At 37.7% G+C, this 17,214-nt stretch overlaps 1 protein-coding gene across 1 annotated transcript in view; it reads left to right on the top strand.

Annotated features, from left to right (window-relative positions):
• Nrdc (nardilysin convertase) overlaps positions 1-17,214 on the top strand; it is a 71,034-nt gene that overhangs the window by 13,242 nt on the left and 40,578 nt on the right. The window contains exons 3-8 of the mRNA XM_059255851.1: positions 4,363-4,684; positions 7,587-7,720; positions 8,559-8,628; positions 8,773-8,854; positions 9,829-9,982; positions 15,102-15,175. Coding sequence (XP_059111834.1) covers positions 4,363-4,684; positions 7,587-7,720; positions 8,559-8,628; positions 8,773-8,854; positions 9,829-9,982; positions 15,102-15,175 — 836 coding nt within the window. The remainder of the gene's footprint in view (positions 1-4,362; positions 4,685-7,586; positions 7,721-8,558; positions 8,629-8,772; positions 8,855-9,828; positions 9,983-15,101; positions 15,176-17,214) is intronic.

A 17,214-nucleotide genomic window follows, 5' to 3' on the forward strand; every position in this document is an offset into this window, starting at 1 on the left:
GAGGTTGTGTTTTGTATATTGACACAGAAAAATGTCTTATAACTTATTGTTGAATTACAACTAATAGTTAAACAAAACATTGTGTAATTTTGTTTTTAAAAGGAAAACCCCACTCAAAACAGCTGAGTTGGTGGTTACCTTTATCTTCTGGTAGCATGGAGAGTAACTTCCAGTACCACGAACACTAATCAGTAGGGGTGAAGGCTCTAGTTAGGCACCAGCTGGACTTCTCTGTTCAATTATCAGGCCTCTTCTGGAAGTAACATTTACTTTTTTTTTTAATTAAAAACTTAAAATTGTTCTGTGTGTATGTGTGTATGTGTGTATGTGTGTGCGCACATGCGTGTGCACAACAGCATGTGTTTGAAGGTCAGAGGCTAACTTGTGGGAGTTAGTGCCCTCCTTCTACCATATAGGCCCTGGAGCCTGAGCTTCAGGTTGCTAGGCTTGGTGGCAAGCACATTTGCCTACAGAGCCATTTCTTCTGCCTCAACATTTTTTTTTTTTTTTTTTTTTTTGATTTTTCGAGACAGGGTTTCCCTGTGTAGCTTTGCGCCTTTCCTGGAACTCACTTGGTAGCCCAGGCTGGCCTTGAACTCACGGAGATCCGCCTGGCTCTGCCTCCCGAGTGCTGGGATTAAAGGCGTGCGCCACCACCGCCCGGCTAACATTTTTTTTTTTTATTTGTTTTTGAGACATTGTTTCATTAAGTATCTCAAACTGGCCTTGAATTAGGATCCTCCTGTCTCTCCCTCCTTAGGCTAGGGTTACCAGATATATACCAACACACTCATTTATTAACATTGTTTTGTCTATTTAGCAAATATTTCTTAAATATTTAGTATTTGCCAGATGATAGCATATATGGGAGGAAAAAAATCTTTGTAACATTCTAATGAGGCAGAAAAATGTTTAAAAAGTAATGGGAAATGTTGTAAACACACTCAGTATGATTAAAGAGAATAGAGATTGACTGGTGTGCTATGGAGTGGTCAGGGGACACATTTCTTAAAGTGGTACATTTCAGCACAGACTGCCTTGCAGTTAGTTGGCTGTCCTTGGCATGGGATCTGCCTTGCAGTTAGTTGGCTCTCCTTGGCATGGGATCGTCTCATCTGGCCTTTTCCTCTGAGCTCAAGAACTAGGATTTGCTTCTATTTTCTTGTCTGTTGCCTTTCTTTCCAACACTGTTTTAAAGCTTTTGGTGTATTTTTCCATTGCTTTGATTGGTAAACCTTTTTTTCAGGTTGCAAAACATATAAATCTATGTCTAAACAGTGATTATTTATTTTGCTTGCCTTTTGGCTTTATTTGAATGGTATTCATGTGGTATGTTGTCTTTTGTGACATGCTTTTCTCCCCCCTTATTATATCTTGAAGATTACCCAGTTTTGTAGCTTGTTGCTAAATATATCTTTCTGTTTTATGATAAGCCATTGTAGAGGGACATCTACTGTGTGACTCAATCATAATTTATCCTTGTGTTGTCAGTAGACATTTGAATTCTTTCCAGGTTGATTAATGTCTTCATCAGTGTTCTATTGCTGTGAAGAGACACCATGACCACAGCAACTCTTATAAAAGAAAACATTTAATTGGGGCTTGCTTACAGTTTCAGAGATTTAGTCCATTATAATCATGGTGGGAAGCATGGCAGCACACAGGCAGACATGGTGCTGGAGAAGTAGCTAAAAGTGCTACATTCAGATCCACAGGCAGCAGGAAGAGAGAGAACCACTGGGCTTTCCTTGGGCTTCTGAAAACTTCCAAGCCCACCCCCAGTGACACACTTCCTCCAACAAGGCCACACCTCATAATCCTTTCAAATAGTGCCACTCCCTGGTGACTGAGTATTCAAATCTGTGAGCCTATGGGAACCATTCTTATTCAAACTGCCACAATTAATAATTGAGCTTATCCTGAGCCTTTCCATACTTTTTATTTATTGGTCTGAAACTTTGACTTTTTTTTTTTTTTTTTTTTGGTATTGTGGGGGAGAATTAATACACGATCATGTATTTAGATCGGTGGTTGTGTTTTTTCTTGTTTATTTTCTTCATTAATCTGATCAAATTTTCATAATTTCTAAAATTTATGATCTGTTAATGGCCATTTCAGCTTCACAAATCTTATGATTTTGTTCCTGAATACAAACAAAACATAACCACTAACTTTTTTATTGTTTAAATATGATTTTGATATGGTAGGGGGATAAATCCACATTTTTACTCTTCTGTCTCTATGGATACACATGCTATGAAGAACAGAGGACCACCTTGGATACCAGTGCTTGCTTCCACTTGGTTTAAGACAGGATCTCTTGTTGCTACTGAGTATGACAGGCTAGTTGCCCCCGAGCTCCTGCGGAGTCTCTGACTCTCCTCTCCCATTGAAGCACTAGGAGTGTAGACTGGAGCTCCCATGTCTGGCTTTTATAAGGGCTCTGGAGCCGGGCGGTGGTGGCGCACGCCTTTAATCCCAGCACTCGGGAGGCAGAGCCAGGCGGATCTCTGTGAGTTCGAGGCCAGCCTGGGCTACCAAGTGAGTTCCAGGAAAGGCGCAAAACTACACAGAGAAACCCTGCCTCGAAAAACCGGAAAAAAAAAAATAAGGGCTCTGGAGATCTGAACTCGGGTCTCAACATGTGTGTATATAGCAAGTACTTTACCCACTGAGCCATCTTCCCAGTGGGCAATATTTTCTGAGCTTCCAGGCTTGGCTGAAATGTATTTTGTTTCAGAGGGTTTCCCTGATTGCTTCCTTCTTTCAAGAATATTCTGTGTTTACCACTGTCATTCCCAGTTGGATGATCTTGTTACTGAACAGTGTGTACCTGGTAGTGAAGACCGTAGTCTTACGCATTTTTCTTCTAATGTAGCATGATGTCTGGTACATGGAGTTGTTAAATAGGTGTTTATTGAGTGAATACATAAAAGAATTAGTATAAATGGGAGCAGGCTCTAATAGATACCTGGTCCCTTCATTTCTTTCCAGCTAAAACTAATTTTGCTTTCAAGGTTCCTTCCCCAGATTGACCAGTTTGATTAATTACAGTTGTGGTAGCCTTTCCTGATTTGTGGAGGACTCAGTCTAAGACCCTCAGTAGATACTTGAAACCATGAACAGTGCCAAACCTATGTATGTCATACATACATACATACATATATACATATATACACACACACACATTTAATGCCTTTTCTATTCTTAGTCTTAGTAAAATAAGAGAGCTTTTGCAGTTTGAGGTCACAATTTTATGTCTAGATGAGATGATTTGCTCTCACTGTAGGTCTCCTGGGCTACTTCAGCTTTTTTTTTTTTTTTTAAATTAAAGAAGGCACTTTATGGGTTCTCTTTGTTGTGTCCACATTACTTCATTACATGTCTTGAGCTTGGGAGACCATTAACAGTTATTTTTGAACACAAGCACTGGTATATCGTTATGTCCATCTCCAAAAACTGACAGCTATTACTGGATGTGGTGGTGTATGCCTGTAATCCCAGCACTTGAGAGGAGAGTCAGGCAGATCTCATATGTGAGTTCAAGGTCAGCATGGCCTACACAATGAGTTCCAGGACAGCCAGGGCTGATAAAGAGACCCTGTCTCAAAAGTCCAAGTCATAAGCAAGACAGTTGTGTAGCTTGATCTGCTTAAGGGTCCCCCTGGCAGTAGGATCAGGATCCATCCCTGGCATGAGCAGGCTTTTTGGAGCCCAATACCTATGGTGGGACACCTCACACAGACTTGAGACAGGGGGAGGGGCTTGGTTCCTTCCTCTACTGAGTGTACCAGGCTCTGTTGACTCCCCATAGGAGGCCTTACCTTCTTGTAGGAGGGAATGGGAGGGAGGCTGGAGGGGTGGGAGGAAGAAAGAGAGGGATCTATGATTGGTATGTAAAATGAATAAAAAAATTTCTTAATAAAATAAATAAAGAAAAAGAAAGCAAGAATGCTAAAAAAAAAAGTCCAAATCAAATCAAACCAAAGCCAAAACAGCAACAAAAACCTGACAGCTATTAAGTGACTAAGATGATAATATATATGTGTGTGTGTGTGTGTGTGTGTGTGTGTGTAAATATACAGTATAGCGATGTATAAATAGTTTATATATCCATATCTCAGGACAAGTAGTTATTACCTTTTATAAACTCTTTATTCATGCTCTAACTGGATGGAGTGGTGTACAATTTAAAAATGTATTAATTAGTATGTATGGACCATGGTTGATGGTGAGTAACTGAAACTTAGGGTAAGTGGGGGGTACTTACATAGTATTCAGTGTGTGTATTACACATATGTGGGTTCTTTTTCCAGACAGTTGAATCAAAATGCTTTGTGTTTTGTTTTGTTTTTTCCCCAGATACATCAAATTACAGAATGGCTTGCAGGCACTTTTGATTTCAGATCTAAGTAATATTGAGGGTAAAACAGGAAATACAACAGATGAAGAGGAAGAGGAGGAGGAGGAAGAAGAGGACGAGGAAGAAGAAGAAGATGATGATGATGATGATGATGATGAAGACTCTGGAGCTGAGATAGAGGATGATGAAGAAGAAGGTTTTGATGATGAAGATGAATTTGATGATGATGAACATGATGATGACGATCTTGATAATGAGGAAAACGAACTGGAAGAATTGGAAGAGAGGGGAGAAGCCAGAAAGAAAACCACTGAGAAACAGGTGTGAGTCATGTCTATATTGTCTTTCTCATTTGGGAACTCCTTGGGGTAATGATTGAACTTGTGGTTTATTTCTTAGTAGCAAAAAGGAAGTATACAGCTATCCTTTGATTTTTTTTTTTTTAAGTAAGGGTCTAGTCTATATAAAGGTTATATTTTGAAAACAGTTTGCTGTGGTTATAAAAGTAATAAATGCTTACTGTAGAGACTAAAGAAAACACAAAACGTAAAACTCACTCATTAGAGGTAAAAAATGGCAATATTTGAGTTTATATGTATTTATATACATTATATGTTTTAAAAAATGCCAGGAGGTGAGAATGTGTACAATTCTTAGCTGAAGATAAAGAAATAAGAGAGCATACCATCCTTGGAAAGACTTGAGAAAGGAGAACAAGGCTAGTGATGTAACATCTTCACCTGGCCCTAGAGTCCTAAGTTACCCTGCGTGCGGGTAATTCCTGCGTAGGTAACTGAATTTGATCTCACCTATGAGAAAGTGTCAACAGTTGGAATTAATAAGTACATCAGGAAAGTTTAAGTGAGAGAGTTGAACTTAGTGTAATGACCAGTGAATCAGTATGTGGGTCTCGATAGGGAGATTTTCCTCAATATATCTGTTGAAGAGTGCTTCCATTTTGCAGGAGGGAATTCCTATATCAGAGGGTAGGTAACATTTTGGAGATATTATAGTAGAATTGACCAGCAGATGTTTGTTAAAGTTAGTTTCTTGTTTTGTTTTGAGATAGAGTATGATGTAGCCCAGGCTCGCTTTGAACTCTCTGTGTAGATGGAATGACTTTGAACTCCTGATCCTCTAGAGCAGTGGTTCTCAACCTTCCTACTGCTCTGACTCTTTAATACAGTTCCTCATGCCCCCAACCATGAAATTATTTCATTGCTACATCATAACTGTAATTTTGCGATTGTTGTAAATTGTAATGTGAATATTTTTGGAGATTGAGGTTTGCCAAAGGGATTGCTGCTCACAGGTTGAGAACCACTGCTCGAGACTCTACTTCCCAAGTGCTGGGATTACAAGCATGCACCATCATGCTCCTGTTAAACAACAGCATGGTAGAGTCTTAATATATAGGATTTATAGTTAGATTATTAATTTAGATCTCAAAAGAATCTGTGGGACTGGCAAGATAGCTTAGTGGGTAGAGGTGGTTGCTATCTAAGTTTGATGACTTGAATCTGATCTTTGGAACTCACAGGGCAGAGGAGGGATCCAACTTCTGAAAGTTCTCTGACCTCCATATGCACACTTGTATTCAACATATACCATACATACACACATCATTATCGTCACCAATCATCATCATCAAGATTCATTTCCTAGTTTTTTAAAAAGTGGTTAACCCTCAAAGATTTGAAAATATATATTGTAAATAGTAATGATTGTTGTTGGTGTTTTGAGACCAACTCTTGTTATTTAACTTAGGTTAGTCTTGAATGTTCTACCTTCTTGCTTCAGCCTCCTGAGTGCTAGAATTTCAGAGTGCTGTGATTATAGACATGCTCTATCGTGCCTGTGTCCCCTACCCCCTTTCTTGAGATGGGAATATCTCACTTGGTGGTTCAGGCTGGTCTCAGTCTCTTAGGTTCAAGTGGTACTACTGCCAGTAGCTGGGACTGTAGACATGTCCCACTGCTTTTGGCTTTAATAATTCTCTTAAATTAATTCTTTGAGAGTCCCTCCTCTTCTTCCTCCTCCTCTTTTTCTTTTTCTTTAAGTTTTTTGAGCTAGAGTATTACTAAGTAGTCTTTGCTGGCCTCGAACTTGCTAAGTAGACCAGGCTGGCCTCAAACTCACAGAGAGCTACCGGCAGAGAGCTAGTGCCTCCAGAGTGCTGGGATTAAAGGCATGCACCATGACTCCCCACCCCCTACCCCCTTTTGTTTCTTTTAAGAAAGGTTGTACTAGTTTTTTCACCAGATTTTTGGGTAGATTGAGTTATGTTTTTAAGTTATGTTTTTGTGTGTGTCACATAGTAGGCCAAGTTGTGATAGCTTGGAGAACTTGAGAGGGGAAACTCAAAACACTGAATAAATTTGTATATATACCACTTGTAGACCATTCTAGAGTTTTTATAGGCAAACTGGGAATTAATAGGCTTATTTCTAATTCTTAATAGAGAGTAGTAGAATGAAGAAATTATAGCCAAAATGGAGCTGTAGCCTAGGTCTGTCCCTGGCATCTTGGGTGATCTGACACTGACTGGCTCTCTTTCTCTTGCACCCACTCTCAAGTTCATAGTTTTTGAGCTCTATCTTAGCTCCCCAAATAACAATATTATTAATCTTAGATTCTTACCTCTGAGTTTCTGTACCTGTCTTTCTGTTTATAAAACTGCCAGTAACTTTTCCTGTGCTTTGGACTTTTTTTGATAAGCAATTAGGTTTAAAGAGATCAGATCATTTTGGCTCTGAAGCAGTGGGTATCCTAGTAGGAGAAAAGATTCCATGATTATTACAGTGGGAGATGGGTTCTACTTAGTGGGTGCATAGCATCTGGAGGGAAAATGAACAGGTTAATTTAGGTAAGAGGTGGCTTGAGACTTACATAGGTTCTGAAGTGATTTTAGGATGTAATTTTTATTTGAGAAATGTGAGCTTTATTTAAATCTCATTAATGAAATGGGAAGAAAAACTGTTAGCTTTTGGAAAACCTTATCTAATTAGAAGTTACTTTCCTGCAGATTTTTTTAAAATTATCCCCGTTTCTGTCCTTCAAAAAGAAGTTTTTCTTAATCTGAAAAGTTAATAAATTAACAAGATTGAAATTTAAGTATGATATATTTGAATTATGATTTGCTCATAATTTTGAGTTTTATAACTCAATTCTCAAGTATAAATTTCTTGGGTAGAAAATTCTCAAGTATGAATTTCTTTTCTAGCAATCGCAGAACCTGTTTTTGCTGTGGTCAAAGCTGACTGATAGACTGTGGTTTAAGTCAACTTATTCAAAAATGTCTTCAACCCTGCTGGTCGAGACAAGAAATCTTTATGGGGTAGTTGGAGCTGAAAGCAGGTTAGGCATCTATTAAACATCACAGAACAGGTTAGACTGTGCTTTGAAGAAGTGGATATTCTTCCATGTTTTAAATGAGCTTATGTGCCTAAGTCTTCAAAAATGGACTTGAAGGATGAAGTGAGGCTGTTTGGTTCTTCTAAGAGTACAAGGTTGGCTTCTATGCCAGGTGTATGCTGTTTTTAAGAGGATAACCTTGTCAAACAGTGCTTCACCAAATGGATTAGTTCTGAAAATGGATACAAAGTTGGAAAAGTTAATATTTACTTTCCTATTTTCAAATTGACTATTTCTTCTACTTAAAAAAAAATCTTTTAACTAATGATGATAGTATGTCACAATCATTTTAAACAGAGTCTTGTGTACGATCTTGGCCATCTATATTTTTAAAAACTAATTTCCCAAGGAATTTTGCAAATGCTTATTGATAAGAAATACATGATATATATGTGTGTGTTCAATACAAAGTGAAGAACTAAAAAGCCTCTTTAAATCCTATTCTTGTAGCTTTTAAATAACAAAAATTTTCTCTTTTAACCATTTACTTACTGTTTTTATTAGATATTTTCCTAAATTGTTATTTTACCCATCCCATTTTAGTAGTAAAATATTCTGAGTAACATACTGAGAAGTTTCACGTTTTGTAATTGAGTTACTGAACGTCAAAGTTTTAAATTGCTTAGACCTCTTATTCTACCTAGATATGTTAGTTCTGCAGATTTCCAAAATCTCGTAGCTCAGGGAACAAAGTTGGTTCAGAGTCTGACTCAGCAACATGAAGTGCTGCCTGGGTGGCTGGCCTGGCCTTGTCGCTGTCTGTTTCTGCTTTCTCCCTTAGGTCTGCACCTGTTGAGCATTTGGCAGGATGGCAAGTGGAGGAGCAGCAGGGTGAAACTGACACAGTGCTGGTGAGTTTCACTTTGCTGCTCCTCCCGATTCCCAGGGAAAGAATCCTGGTCCTTCTGTTGGACAGCTTCTCCGAATGAACCCTTGAGGGACTAGCATTGCTTTAGGATTGACTCAACTATTTGTATGTGTTCTACTTACCCCAGTCTGCAGCGGCTCTGTGTGTTGGAGTTGGGAGCTTTGCTGATCCAGATGACCTGCCTGGGCTGGCACACTTTTTGGAGCACAGTAAGATCTTGTAAAATATCATTCCCGGGTGTGGTTTCCTTTTTCCCTTTAAATTTGTATGAGTTGGTTTCAAAGATCAGTATTTGGTTAACTGAAGTACATTTAAACAAAGAAAAAGCTAAGAAGAAAATGCTGATTTAGGAATAATCATAGAGAAAGACTTTTCATCTAAGTATACTTAAATTAAAGAATTGAATGAAAATGGTATCTTCCTCAATATGTACTTTATTCGTTGAAGTAGGGTCTCTCAGTGAAACCCAGAGCTTGTCGATATAGCTAGTCTCCTTAGCTGGCTTGCTCTGGGGAGCCTCTATCTCCGCCTTCTGAAATGAATTGCAGGGGGCTGCCACACCCACCTGGCGTTTTACATAGGTTATAGGGATTTGAATCCCAGCTCATGTTTGTTCAGCAGGTGCTTTAACCACTGAGCCATCTTCCCAGCCCCAAACCTGTTTTACTGTAGGCATCATTATTTGGCAACGGTACAATGAACAGAGAAGAGACAGTTGCCGAACCATCCGTTTAGCTATGAGTGTGCCTAAATAAAACTGTGTGGCCATTACATAGCTACAGATGTTTACACACATACTTGCTTTTCTGCATTAGTCATCTTTTTATATTTTTAGTTTCTATGCTATTTAAAAGTAAACTTCTTACCTGACATCCTTTGCAGTAGTGGTTAATCTGCACATAAGCTTATGTTTAACTTTTAACTTTTTATAAGCAAATTATTCGTTTGTTTTAAAAAATGAAATGTTTGAATTTTCTTGGAATAGAAATAACATATGAGCATTGTAGAATGTTGCACAGCATCAGTGTAACAAAGTGTCAGACACGGCCATTGTTAATGTGTTGCTTTTACTTTTTTCTATTTTTTCATTACTTTATCTTTTATGCATAGAAAACTTTATCTTTGATAATAAAAATGTTGTCTATTTCTTTGTGTTGTGTGACTTTTTATTCTTTTCATTTAGTGGTGTTCATGGGTAGTTTGAAATACCCAGATGAGAATGGATTCGATGCCTTCCTCAAGAAACATGGAGGTAGTGATAATGCCTCAACTGACTGTGAACGTACAGTCTTCCAGTTTGATGTCCAGAGAAAGTATTTCAAGGAAGCCTTGGATAGGTAACTATTATTTAATAACACTATGCAAATGGAAATACTGGACATGTTCTGTGGTATTTCAAGAAGTTATCTAGTTCTCTAGATCTGTCAGAATATTTGAGGGAAACGGAGCAAGCTATTAAATGTTCTTTCTTTCTTTTTTTCTTCCTTTGTTTTTGAAACAAGGTCTCAGTGTATATGCATAGCTATCTTGAAACTCACTATGTGTTACTAGGCTGGCCTTTAAACTCACAGAGATCTATCTGCCTTTTGCCTCCCGAGTGCTGGGATTAGAAGCATGTGTCACCACACCTGGCTCGTCATTTTTTGAACTCTCAGGGACCTGCAGCTCACTAGTTTGGCTAGACTGGCCAGCAAACTCCAGAGATCCTCCTGTCTCTCCTTCCCTAGTGCTGAGAATACAGTTGTGTGGCTTCATGCCAGGCTTTTATGTAGATGCTGGGGATTGAACTCAGGCCTTCAATCTTATGTGACAAGCACTCTGTTGATTGTGCCATCTTCCAAGCTCCTCCTCACTATTTTTAAAAATTTATCTTGTATGTGTGTGTATGGATGCCCACACATATTACAAGGGGTGTCAGATCCTTAGCAATTGGAGTTATTGGTGTTTGTGAGCCACCTAATGTGGGTTCTGGGATCCAAACTCTGGTCCTTTGATAGAACAGTAAACTCTCTTAAACACTAAGCAAGCGCTCCAGCTCCCTCATTTTTTCTATACTAGCAATGAAAAGTCCAAAAGTGAAATTAAGAGCATAGTTTCTTTAATAATGACATCTAAAAGAATAAAATACTTCAGAATAAACTTAAAGAGAAGTAAAAGACTTGTAACAGTGGAAAGTCAAAAAAATAAGTGATAAGTAATAAATAAGTAAAGAGTGGATGAGAAGCTATGGCATGAGCCTGAGAAATTAAGTTTTCTTTTTCTTTCTTTCTTTCTTTTTCTTTTTTTTTTTTAATATGCATTGGTGTTTTGCCTGTGTGTATGTCTGTATGAAGGTGTCAGATCCACTGAAACTTGAGTTACAGGTAGTTGTGAGCTGCCATGTGGGTGCTGGGAATTGAACCCAGGTCCTCTGCAAGAGTAGCCAGTGCTCCCAACTCCTGAACCATCGCTCCAGCCTGAGACTTAGTATTGTTAAGAATGGGAGCATAGAAGACTTCTTATTGTTAAGAATGACAATAATTTCCAAACTGATTTATGGATTCATCCTAATCACTTCAAAATTTTAGCTGCCCCTTTAGAGAAACCGGTGAGCTGATCTTACAATTCATATGGGAAAAGTAAAAAAGCAAAAGTAGCCCAAGTTATATTTAAGAATAAGTTGGACTCTCATTTCCCCAATCCTTAGAGCTGCAGAAATCTCAGTAATGTGGTTCTGGCCTAAGAATAGACACTGCTCAGTGGACTAGAGCTGGGACTCTAGAAATAACCCTCACACTTGCTGTCTGTAGTAGAGTGCCAGGACAACTTAGTAGGAGAAAAAAGATCTTTAGCAACTGAGTGTCCACATGCAAAGAATGAACCAAAGTTCTTAATTCGACTGTTTACAAAATTTAATTCCAACTGGGCCACAGACTTAAATGTGAGAACAAAGATTATGAAACTTTGAAGAAGATGTCAACCTTTGTGACCTTATTATATTTGGTGATAGTTAGGACATGAGGTGTTGGCAAAGAGACAAACAGAATAATAAATGATAGAAATAGTTAACATGTATGTGGACACTTAGATAAAGACACTATAAGAAAGTGGTAAATGGGCTTTTAAATGAAATGATGCCAAGAAAATTGAGTTTCCTTGAATATAGGAATAAAATGGACTCCTTAAAAACACACACATAAATGTTCTGGATAGATGTAGACTAAAAGGAGAACAAAACAGCTAATTTTTAAGGCCACAATTTAGGTAAGCTTTGTCACATAATATTAAAAACAAATAAACCAAAGAACATAAAGGAAATGGTATATTATATTCCATGAAAAGAAACTGGAGAGGTTAAGATCCTGGCTCAGTGATAACAAGGCTGAGGTTTGATCCTGGTACCATTCTCTGTTGTTAAAAAACAAATCAAAGCAAATAAAAAGTATGGGAGTGTATTTTTGCAGTGAATAGCAAATTTTGAATAAAAACTGATTTTTAACTTATTAGCTTTTTTGTATATAAGTATTCAATGTGGTTTAAATTGATATATGAAACATAAATATTGTTAGATAATTGTTAGAATTAAAAAATACAATCTAATAAAAAGATTTGAATAAATATTTAAAAAATAAATTCCTGATATAACTATATAAAATGGCATTTGGCCTTATTAGGAATCAGAGAAATGTAAATCAAAACTTGTGAGATTTAACTATCTCAAAAGTTAGAGAACAGTTTAGACTCTGATACTATCAAAGGAAAGTAAGGCTGTAGAGATGTGATGGGATCAGAACCACTGGGCAAGGATATATTGGTACTGTACGCTATTATTTGGTAACGTGTATGTTCTATTCCTTTTGAGGTCTTTCCTAGGTACCTAGAGAAGCTTCTGCATCTGACCCAATACACAGTATTTAAAAACTAACTTATGGTAGCACTGTTTGTGGTACTCCAGCTCTAAAGCCCAGATATCTGTGAATAGCAGTGGAACAGATGTATAAATCATTCTAGTGAATGTTGTAACAATAGTGAAAATAAACTACAGTCACATTTGCCCATGTGGATGGATAGACTGTCATACAGCATTGAATTGAACAACACACCAACAATTACATACATGTATTTACCACTATATAAAGTTCAGGAACAAAATCATTTGCTTAAAACATGCACTCTCAATGGATGTGATGGTATTTGTTCCCTTTGGTGACCAAAAAAAAAAAAAAAAGTAGTTCTTGAGAAGTTAAAAGATTAGTCCTGAGCATGCCTTTTACCCCAGCACTCTGGAGGCAGAGGCAGGCAGATCTCTGTGAGTTCGTGGCCAGCCTGGTCTACAGAGTGAGTTCTAGGACAGCCAGGGCTACACAGAGAAACCCTGTCTCGAAAAACCAAAAAAAAAAAAAAAAAAAAAAAAAAGGATGTTAGTTCATTTTTAGTTCTCCTACATTTAATCCCACATGCTAAAAGTTTACACTTCATTTTTAATTTTCCTCTGTGTTTAATTTTCGTGTGTGTCAAGTGATCACCATTTAATACAAGGGTGGAGTCATGGGAGGTACACATGAGCAGGATTAGTGCTGTGAGACTGATTTCATCCCAGACTCTGTGCCCCTTGGTTGTTACTGGTTGCTTTGTATGTTGCTTGAAGTATTTTGCATATGACTTTGTTCTTTTAGAACTAAGTAAAAATATTTCCTGTTTTTATTCAAGTTATACTAAGTATTAGGAAGAATGTGAATGTCCTAATGAATATGTAGAAGCCCGAGCAAAGTTACATTGCAAAAAACTCAGGAAGTTAGTCTTTGAATTGTTTAATCTTTAATGGAAAAATAACAGTTTTGGGAAGGGTACAGTGGCACACATCTGTGTAATCTCAACTACTCAGAAGGCTGAGGCAGAAGGGTCACTTGAATTCAGGAATTCAAGGCCAGATCAGGCAACGTAGTGAGATCCTTGACTTAAAAACAAAACAACAAAAATAGAGCCAGGAGTGATGACTTATACCTGTAATCCTAGCACTTGGTAAGCTGAGGCAGGAGGATTGCCATAGTACAAAGCCAGGCTGGACTGTGGTGTGAGACTCTGTCTCAATAAGCAAGTAGTTTTAAATGCTTAGATAAAACCAATGTCAATTATATTATTATACATTTATATGAATGGCATTTACATGTGTAATTTGGTGTATAACAATTTATCTAAGTAAATATATTAAGAAAACCAGGGCCATTGAGATGGCTCAGTGGGTAAAAGTGTCTGCTACTCAAGCCTGATTACCTGAGTTCAATCCTTAGAACCAATATAAAAAAAACGAGATGTGTTTGTAAGCAGCTGTAATCCTAGCACTCCTAAGGAGAAATGGGAGGCAGCCACCTATAGCCTGGAAGCTCCAGGGTCAACTAGCCTGGAGTGTGCAGTACCTCAGAAACATCCAGAGAGATCTACCTTGACAGGGTAGAATCCTGAAAGTTGTCCTCTGACTTCCACATGTGCACCTGCATATTCATTCATACTCTTCTCTCTCTGTCTCTGTCTCTGTCTCTGTCTCTCTGTCTCTGTCTCTCTCTCTGACACACACACACACACACACACACACACACACACACACACACACAAAGAAAAAATACCAGTAGAATTCTGTGGTCAAGTTAAATATCAATAACCTTTAAAATTCTGATTTTAAGGTCTGTAGCGTTCACTCAGTGGTTAAGAACACTTGTTACTCTTGCAGAAGACCTGGGTTGGATTCCCAGCACCCACACAGTGGCTTACAACCATTTGTAACTCTAGTTCCAAGGGGTCCTACTCTCTCTTCTGACCTCCATGGGCACCAGACAAACACATGGTGCACAAACATGCCATGTAGGCAATATGTATATATTACATGTATACATATAATAAAATCTAAATAAAACTAAAATTCTAATTTTTATTTTGTAACTTAAAATATCATTTATAACACTATTAAATCAATAGAGTGAGTTTTGTTTAGTTTAATATACAAAAGTATGGATTTGATATAAAGATTGTATATTAGAGAGAGCTGGGGGTGTTGGATGTCTGTAATTTCAGCCACTTGAAGGCTGAGGCAGGAGACTCATGAGTTAGAGGCCAGCCTGGGTAACAACAATATTTCATCTTAAGATAGAGATGTACCTCGGTGGCAGAGTGCTTTCCTAGAATGTTGGAGGCTGTGAGTTTGATCCTTAGCACTGCAAAGAAAGGGCAGGATATGGGACAGGAAACTTCTGAAAAGGCTTTAATCTGTGTATTTATGTCCTAAGTACTTTTCTGAATGAGTGCTTTGTTTCACAAAGAAACAAAGTGGTTTTTGGACTTTAAAATATAGAAACTTAGATTATTATTATTTTGATCTTGTAGGTTTTGAGGTAATTTTCCAGTTAAATAAAATTAGTTAATTAAAATGGATGTTGTTTGATGAAACGGAACAATCCTAGAAACACCTGTTTTACTTTGCAGATGGGCCCAGTTTTTCATCCATCCACTAATGATCAGAGATGCAATTGACCGGGAAGTGGAAGCTGTTGACAGTGGTAAGGAAGCTTTTATGTTTTGTTTCTTTTATTCAATTTGTTTCTTTTATTCAAACTGGCTGTTAGCATTTTTCATTTTTTCAAAACTAAGTCATTTTATCTGTATATTTCAAAGGGCAACATTGAAATAGATGGATCATATTTAATCATGAGGTTGGTAAATATCTCATTCAGGATTGAGTTGCCCTGAACGGAAAGGATGCTGGGTTCCTAAAGCTGATGATAGATCTTACAGCTTCAAAAGTTCAGTTACTCTTTGTGTGTGAAGAGGCACTTCCTCTGAGGCTCCATTTTAAGTGTACATCTTTACAGTTTGTCCTTTGTTACCTGTCAACTATGTGTGTATTCTTCTCGGCTTGAATTTTGTTAAAAATAGCTGTGCTTGCCGGGCGGTGGTGGCGCACGCCTTTAATCCCAGCACTCGGGAGGCAGAGCCAGGCGGATCTCTGTGAGTTCGAGGCCAGCCTGGACTACCAAGTGAGTTCCAGGAAAGGTGCAAAACTACACAGAGAAACCCTGTCTCGAAAAACAAAAAAAAAAAAAAAAAAAAAAGCTGTGCTATGTTTATGGTTGAAGAAATTAAATCCCTATTAGGAAGTGCACTTCATTTTACTTTCTCTTAACTTTGGGGATTTATTTGTAATGCTGAAAATCAAATAGGAGACTTTTAATGGGATATATTTGTTACAAAAGAAGATTGTAGGGGAAATTAATCTTAAACACTAGCTATTTTAAGCTAGTTATGATGGTATATTCTTATAATTCCTGTGCTGGAGAAGCTGATGCAGAAGGATAGACTTGAATTCCAGGGCAGACTGGGCTACAATATGAAACCATGTTTCAAAAAAAGAGAAAAAACTTAGCCATTTTAATGATAATTCTTAATTTCACTTAAGCAGATATACTTGCTTTCATAATGCATCCTAGTGGTTGGGGTAAGGGCTGCATGCCGTTTTTTCTCAAAGGGAGAATCTGTTCCTCATTCCTAGGCTATCACCCCATTTCCACCTTAGAGACAGCAGTGTTGACTCTTTTCCTCTCTGATCTCTGCTTCTGACAGTCTTTTTCTGCTGTTCCCGTCCCTCACTCTGAAGACCCTCATTGTTATAACGAATCTGTTCAAGTAACCCAGAGTAACCTCTCCTTTTCAGAGTTCCTGCCTTTATCATATCTGCAAAGTCCCTGTTACCGTGAAGCTAATCTATTCACACATGTCAAAGATTAGGGAATGGCTTTCTCCAGCACCCCTCCCTGTACTTCTGTGTACATGTGCATATGCACACCTCAGCCAAGATGTACACTTTTAAAATAATTTCTCTCATGTTACAGCCACATCTTCATATTTTACAGAGACTTTAAAGAAAAATATTTGTGTTCAAAGAGTGAATGTATTTTTAGTGTCTCACCTGTATAATTTATAGCTAAAGTATATTTCTGAATGCTGACTTATGCTAATATTTCTATTTTTTTTCTAGTTTCTTACTAACTGTAACAGTTGTGCCTCTTAAGTTTTCCTGGCTTTCCTCTTAGTTATCATCAGTCAGTTCTACACATTGGCATAAAGAATGTATTGCTTAAATGCAAACCTAATAGTGTCATATCCCCCAGTCCTTGTCCAATTTCTGTAGTGCTTTACTCCATGATAATTAATAACTAGCATCTATTGAGTACTTCTTTGCATTATTGTCCTTGTTGAAACTAGGCTTCAGTGGTTTCCCCACATATCTATAGTCATTTATGACTGTATGGTCAAGTTCTATACTCATGTGATCTTTTGTCTTTCTTTTAATTCTCAAGTATGTTCAATCATATTGACCTGTCTCTTTATCAGAGGTGCCATATTCTCCTTCCTCCCTTAGAATGTCTTGTACATCCCCATTTATCCTTCCCTTCTTTTCCTTCTCATTTGTCCTTCAAGCTCAGCTTGAGTCACTTCTTAAGAAGTCTTGCTTTGCAGTACCCATCACTATCTAGTGCAGACGTATTTGTTGTTTATTGCTTATCTCCGTGTGAGAATATAAACTCTGTATAGGGCTTTA

Source organism: Peromyscus eremicus, chromosome 2 (assembly GCF_949786415.1).
Source record: "Peromyscus eremicus chromosome 2, PerEre_H2_v1, whole genome shotgun sequence".
Classification (NCBI taxonomy): domain Eukaryota; kingdom Metazoa; phylum Chordata; class Mammalia; order Rodentia; family Cricetidae; genus Peromyscus; species Peromyscus eremicus.